Below are 7,034 nucleotides of genomic sequence, written 5' to 3' on the forward strand. Positions count from 1 at the left end.
TTATTCATGGTATCGCCAAATTGGCAAATAATTTTATCTTTCATATATGATTTTTGATGACACCATTTGAACTCTTTTTTCTAAGCTTTCAGAAAATCCTGACATTGGATCTACGGAATTCAAGTTATGGCAGCTGAAAGAATCCCCTGAACAAACACGGAATCTGGGCGGTTGGCCTTTGACCCCTAATTATAAAGGGGTGTACACCAGCAAGGAACTAGCCACGCCCATCTTGGCCAAACATTGCCCCAGTAATCCAGAGAGTAGATATAGATGCGACTTCTTTCCACCTGTATAAAGTTCAAAGCACTAATAAAGCCATCAAGACTGCTCCAAGCACATCCGAGAAACCTAACAGCATTTGCACTGAGGAGGAAACCTACTCCAAATAGAGACCACCATCACCCCTTGTATTTACACCATAATAGTCTGTCTACAAGAAGTTGTGTTGCTATGGCCGAGGAAGAGGTTGTCAAGGAGCCTGAATGGAGGGAGTATCTGGGACAAGAAGAAGCTGCTGAATTTGATAATTCTTTATTCTTTGAATACGAGTTCTCTATTGACCAGTTGATGGAGTTGGCCGGACTATGCGTGGCGCAGGTACATATGTATACTCGTACACAGTTACCATAGCAATCGGAGAGTGTGCCCGGTCGCACAAAATTACCATTATTGGATTTAATAATACAGAGGTAACCCTATTCTTGTTTTCCTCCATGTAGGCTGTGGCTCGTGTGTATCCGCTAGTGGGTGGGGCCAGTGGACGTGTTCTGGTGGCGTGCGGCCCGGGGAACAATGGAGGTGACGGACTAGCAGCAGCCAGACACCTCCTCATGTTTGTAAGTGCCTCATCGCACAATTATTATATGACATGTATGACCGTTCAAAGATGCTATATGCCTACCATACGTGTCGAAGCTGAATTTTTGAAAGGCCATAACTTTTGTTCTGGTGACCCAATTTCAATGATTTTGTGGTTTTCTGAAAGCTTAAAAGGAGTTCTTTCAGTTGGTACCTTCAAATCAAATATTATTTTTTTGACCCATTTTTAACTAATGACCATGGGCCCATGGTCATTAGTCAAAAATGGGAAATTTGGCCAAGTTCCAAATTTGCGAGTTAAGCATCCCATTTTAAAAAGCCCCTTTTAAGCTTTCAGAAAATTATAAATTCAGTGAAATTGGATCATTTCAACACAAGTTACGACCATTCAAAGCCCCCCCCCCCACCCACACACACACACACTTGCAGGGGTACGAACCAATCATCTTCTACCCGAAGCGAACTTCTAAAGAGATCTACCAACTTCTGGTCAACCAATGCGAGAAGCTGAACATAACTTTCATGGAGGATCTCCCATCTCAGGCTGACATTGACAGGGACTATCACGTGATAGTGGACGGCATCTTTGGCTTCAACTTTAAAGGAGCAATACGTCCACCGTTTGAGAGAGTCCTCAGCACTCTACGCAGTGTGCAGGTGCCCATAGCCTCTGTGGATATACCCTCAGGTGTGCGTGGGCGTGTGTGTGTGTGTGTGTGTGGGGAGGGGGTGGGGTATCAACGATGTCCAAGTGTTTAGACTGGTAGAATATCAACTGTGTTAACCACCTCTAGACAAAACCTCTTAGGCCTATATGTAGTTATTGGCTGTAAAAAGCTCTTTTTACTTAACTCTAGTTAAGATTGTGGGACTGAAAGTAGCCAACACTTAGACAATTCTGGGCCCATTACTGTAATTACTGTTATACACGGTGCAGAAGATAGTTATAGCATGTGTTTGTTTGTGTATTTGTTGCCAGTTGTCAAGGTGATCAGTGCATACCATACCTGTGAGATCATTACCTCTTTGCCACGTCAACATTGACCAGTCTCTGACACTACCGAATGCCTGGTTTCCATATCCCATAAATACAAAGAATTCACACATACAATTATTGTTGTCATCTATTTACGCTGTTGTTTGACCCCTGTTCTGACCCCTGCAGGTTGGGATGTGGAAAAGGGCAATGTCCGTGGGGATGGTTTGAACCCTGACCTCTTGATATCTCTATCTGCCCCAAAGTTGTGTGCCCAACACTTCAAGGGACGTCATCATTACCTCGGACTCAGAATCATACCCAAAGAACTGGCTGATAAGTATCGTATCAAACTGCCGACGTACCCCAGTACCGATCAGATAGTCAAGCTGAAGTGACTCTCGTGACAAACTGCCTGTACATGTGTGTGTGTGGACTTGTGTGTGGACTTGAGGCTCTCACGGTTGTTTTAATTCCATGATTTCTTTCAAAAATAGCCCCTCATTTTATTCTTAAGTGTACATGATCCGTTTTGTGCCATTATCATTTGTCTTAATACGCTTTCCAATTAAATCATTATTGTAATTTATTACGTGTTTAAAAAATGTTCTCAACATGTACACACAAAAAAACCAGTAAAATTAATTGCTTAAAGAATTCCCATGACAGCAAGATTGTATAGACTACACTTACAGTGAGATATAAACTCTGAGACTAATTTTGCTGACCATGTGTGCATAATACTGGGCAATATACTTGAGTCTACCTCTGGAATAGAATCGTTCACCTACCAGGTCTGAAAGGAGTCCTTAGTGTTAGTGTGATCTATGTACACGCAGTGGCAGCACTTAGCGTGTTAACTAAGTGTGCATGGCTCTGACTTGGACTCCAATCAGTCAGTGTACATATTGCTCACTACCTTAATTTATTAGATTATGTGGTTTTGCTTCCGTCAGTGCTTTCTTACACAATACACAATAATTAACCACGACTTGTTCTTTCCCTTGTATAGAATTGTTCCCGGGCATATGTAGTCTAAATACCGACCATAACTGCACTGGCCACAAGAGCCAACAGACTTAGTAACAGAACTAGCAAGTATGGGTGTACTTGAAGTGTGTCTATCCCCTCATAGTGTTTGTTTGTGCTCCCAAGTATTCGCCCACTCTCACCACAATATCGCCTCAGGAGCTTCCCTCGCACACAATACTGTATACAGTAGTACCTGTGCATGAGGAAACCCTCACAATAGGAAGTCAGGCCTAGATGAAAACTACCTATGAAGATTATCCCCTTTATAGTACTCCAACTATTACATAGTAATACTATAATAACACGTGTTAATTCTTTCTATTGTATTATTGTTGTTGTAATTTACCCCTCTTTATAATACTTATCGGTATAGCGTGCTATATATATAACTGTTACATTATTATTATTCCTACATTATAATGTGTAGCCGTGTGTTTGCTTCCTATTGCTTGCTTGAGGGCTTAATGGTAACACTTGTTGTTGTCATGTCTTGTTAGTCTGTTTGTCTATTCATAGAACATTGTTCTAGTGCTTGCCTTACCGCTATGCTATTCATTACACAGCCCACCAGAGCTTTAGTCTAAAATGGTCTCAAATATCTCAAATGCTAATTGTATCAGTGTCTCCTAACATTGGACATATTAACCTAATGAAGTTGTGACTATCACCTTACAGGATGGGATCTTCCAAACATGTACCGACTTTCAATGTTATCTTAGCCATGTATACTTACTTACTGCGATGAAATCTCCCGTATATATACCGCTCCTATAAACCAATTAAATGCAAATCCTTAAACATGTACTACATGGGTTTGCTTATAGGTAATGTTGTGTATCTATTGTATGGCTTTGTATGTGGTCAGTGTATCCTTTAGGATACTGTTGTTACACAGGTCACCTGTGCTTAGTGTACCTCGGCTCCACGTCTCTATGGACACCTGTTGATATATAGATCATAGCCATCTATCCTGTTATGAATAATAATGTTAAAATTACATTTTCAAAAACTAAATATTATACAAATATAAGAAGCCTCTAGACTACTGCAGGTTATAGTCAGAGGAGGTACGATATCCGCGTGTCATCCACACACACATTATTGAACTTTGACCTAAGGAATGTGTGTGTAAAACATATCCTTTGACACGCGGATGTCGTACCTCCTCTGGGTTATAGTAAGCATAGGCGTAGGAACCAGGGGGGCAAGGGGGGCAGTTGCCCCCCTCAGCCAAATATTTTGCTTTTTCGCCCCCCTTAGCCAGCACTGCTCTCTAATTGAAAAAATATTGTGAGCATATTAAATATTGGAGAATTTTAAATTGTGTCTCAGTGATATTGGTATAACATATTGTTTGCCCCCCTTAGGTAAAACATCTTCCTACCCCTATGGTAAGTTATAGCATGCAGTCCTGTAACAATTTAAATTGCACTTTTAAAACTAAGTATGCAATTATAAGCAGCCTACAGGCTATAATTATAGTACGTATGTAGTCGAGAGCATACAGTCTTGTAACAATTTGTCACAGTGATTGCATACCAGCTGCTGAGTGCCAGACAATAAAGGACGAGTAATTTGTTGGCTCTCTCGACACAGCCAGTAAGTGCATCATTGTTAGCGGAGTGTACCACACACACTAGACACAACAGAGTGATAGCGCTGCCCAGCTATACGTATATGTGCGTACAATGATGGTTTTGTTTATTCCCTGCAATTTCACGCCAAGCCAGTTTTTTACACGGCTGTACTGGCCACAGAATGTTCCCTGCAATTTCACGCCAAGCCAGTTTTTTACACCGCTGTACTGGCCACAGAATGTTTGACATCATTAGAGCATTGAGGTCACTAGATACTTCTCAACCACATGCAATGCACCAATTATTGTATGAGGGAGAGAGTAATTAAGATAGGCCATTTCTGTGGTTGCGGTCTAAGCATTGTCAGCAAGCCACATTGTGTATGCATTCAAGTTCTTATCAGTTGGGGAGAACTTGTACTACTGCAAACCAGCCACAAAAATCCCCCCTATCAGCATAAATTAGAATACAATACAATAGCTGTATGTTTGTGTTGATGTCATAGATAAAAGTATCTCTATATACTGCGCTGTGATAGCACTGCATGCATTAGTAAGCTTTTTGAATTGAGTGTTTATTTATTTATTACAGATAGATTCAACTGACCAAATCATCAATGTATACAGTGCCAATCAACTGTGAAGACACAAGCACATGCCACGCACAGTTTTGATGACTTGTTGATGGTTATTCAATATTCATAGGATAATTTTAACAACTTGTTTCGTCTTGCTGGTCAGCCTACAAATGTTTGAAGCTTTTCAAATGGCTAGGTACAATTAGCGATGCATGTTATAAATTGTTATGGTATGTCCTCTACATTCCGATCTATAGCATCGCTTTAGCATTCATCCAAATATTTTAACACATCAGAAAAGTTCTTTAATTAATGGAACCATGAAGATTGGCCGGTATAATAATCATGGGTGACAATAAGTTATAAAACAAGTGTTAAAATGCACAAAGACACACAAAAAAGCACACAATATACATACGTACGTTTAATCATCGTCCAGTTCACTGTCGTCTGATTCTATCATCATGGATCTGATGGGTGTGGCCTCAAAAGTCATTCTTCGCGGTGTTGCTATCTCCACGATGCCATCCCGTTGGTCGTCACTACTACTTGACCAACTCGGACGATTTTCCCGTTTGACAGGTTCCACAGACAGCATTCGCATGTGAGCCACAGCCGATGTGGTCATACTTTGGTAAGAGGCAACGGTACAACCGTCGGGGCTAAAACACTCGGTCCATTGTTGCTTGTCCTCGCATGACAGTGTGGGTGCCGGGCGACGATTGAACAGATATGCTATAGAGTTCCTTTTGCCCGCGTGCAGTTTTTTCTCCTTTTTGTCTCTTATTTGAATCATTCCGTCGCTCAGTGCCAGAGGGGATATGATGTTCAAAGGATCGCTGATTTTCCGTTCTATCTCTTCTTTATGAACTACGTTTGAAGGCACAGTACTGGAGCCTACTCGAGACAATCTGAGGTGTCCATTGGAGGTGGTTGTGGTTGGACTGAGAAGTTGATCAGCGTCGATAGACTGACTTCTTTGTGATTTTTCTAATGGTGATTTTGCACTGGTTGAATCAACAGCTTCGATTGGAATTTTCGACGCCTTGTGCTTGGATTTAATTGATTCGTTGTTCAAACTCTTGGACCTTTTACGAATCATTCTACCCAGAGATTTTCTTCGAGACAATTTCGGTGAACTGGAACCACGGGGGAGGGGCTGAGGTGGTGACGACCGTAACGGACTAGGGGGTGGTTTGGCCAAGCTGGCTGCATAGCGATCTTCCTCGGGAATTTCTGCGATGGACGTGATTTGCTCGAGTTTAATGAGGTTCTTCAGTGCTGTTTTGAGGTCCTTCTTGTCTCTGCACATGTTGATGCCTTCTTTGTAGACCTGCTTTGCTTTCTCCCATTCGTTTATCACGCACAGAGCGGCCCCCATCCGCATGTACCACTTTGACTTGCTCGGATGGTGGTCAGATTCGCTGCTAGCCTTAATGTACACATCTCCCAATTGGTTTAGGATTTTCTTGCAACTCTTATCTGCAGAATGCACTGGGCTATCGTTCATACGACTCTGCACTTCTCGACGTACTAGTCCACTCACGAAACCAAGATTTGTATCGTACAAGCACTCCAGCTCAGTTTGCAACTCTATTCCTAGTGCTTCATTGAACTGAGTTACTGCTGATAGGATATCCCCTGAGGCATAAGAAGACCGTCCTACAAACGATGCTGAAACGTATTCATCCATCACAACACCGATACTCTTTGGAGATGGCATCCCATTATCTGAGTCTTCTATCTCCTCGTCTTCCAGCTCCAGTAGACGTGTTGAAGTTGCAACTGTTCGTGCTTCTAGTTCTGTAGTTGATGCAGAACTCAGACTGCTATCTAGCGATGCTGCTCGCTTCTTGTTGAACATGGTTAACTCACTGCAATGGTAGCTAGCTAGCTCGCTTGTGCGCTTGTATTTACTACAAAGTTGTTACATGATAATTACAAGCGGATGTGTGTGGTCAAATTGCATTTTTCGCCCACACGGGAAAATTCATTAGATTACGTGCGCATGCTCAACAAACTCTTGAGAGGGGAGGGGCTGCATTGGTGC

General features: G+C 42.0%; 3 protein-coding genes across 3 annotated transcripts in view; 2 read left to right on the forward strand and 1 right to left on the reverse strand.

Moving 5' to 3' along the window:
- LOC135336612 (dihydrofolate reductase-like) overlaps positions 1–7,034 on the forward strand; it is a 37,308-nt gene that overhangs the window by 21,838 nt on the left and 8,436 nt on the right. The window lies entirely within an intron of this gene.
- LOC135336578 (NAD(P)H-hydrate epimerase-like) lies at positions 197–2,387 on the forward strand. The gene is made up of 4 exons (XM_064532432.1): positions 197–600; positions 723–839; positions 1,252–1,510; positions 1,988–2,387. The coding sequence occupies exons 1-4, from the start codon at positions 274–276 to the stop codon at positions 2,194–2,196; spliced, it is 912 nt and encodes a 303-aa protein (XP_064388502.1). The 5' UTR covers positions 197–273; the 3' UTR covers positions 2,197–2,387.
- LOC135336514 (uncharacterized) lies at positions 5,310–6,927 on the reverse strand. The gene has a single exon (XM_064532347.1). The coding sequence runs from the start codon at positions 6,846–6,848 to the stop codon at positions 5,409–5,411; it is 1,440 nt and encodes a 479-aa protein (XP_064388417.1). The 5' UTR covers positions 6,849–6,927; the 3' UTR covers positions 5,310–5,408.

This window comes from Halichondria panicea, chromosome 5 (assembly GCF_963675165.1).
Source record: "Halichondria panicea chromosome 5, odHalPani1.1, whole genome shotgun sequence".
Taxonomy (NCBI): Eukaryota; Metazoa; Porifera; class Demospongiae; order Suberitida; family Halichondriidae; genus Halichondria; species Halichondria panicea.

Bases quoted from the DNA above. Each gene is read 5' to 3' on its own strand.
- LOC135336514 (XM_064532347.1), bottom strand. From the start codon at position 6,848: ATGTTCAACAAGAAGCGAGCAGCATCGCTAGATAGCAGTCTGAGTTCT.
- LOC135336578 (XM_064532432.1), top strand. From the start codon at position 274: ATGCGACTTCTTTCCACCTGTATAAAGTTCAAAGCACTAATAAAGCCA. The intron at 840-1,251 runs GTAAGTGCCTCA...ACACACTTGCAG, and splicing joins CCAGACACCTCCTCATGTTT to GGGTACGAACCAATCATCTT. The intron at 1,511-1,987 runs GTGTGCGTGGGC...TGACCCCTGCAG, and splicing joins CTCTGTGGATATACCCTCAG to GTTGGGATGTGGAAAAGGGC.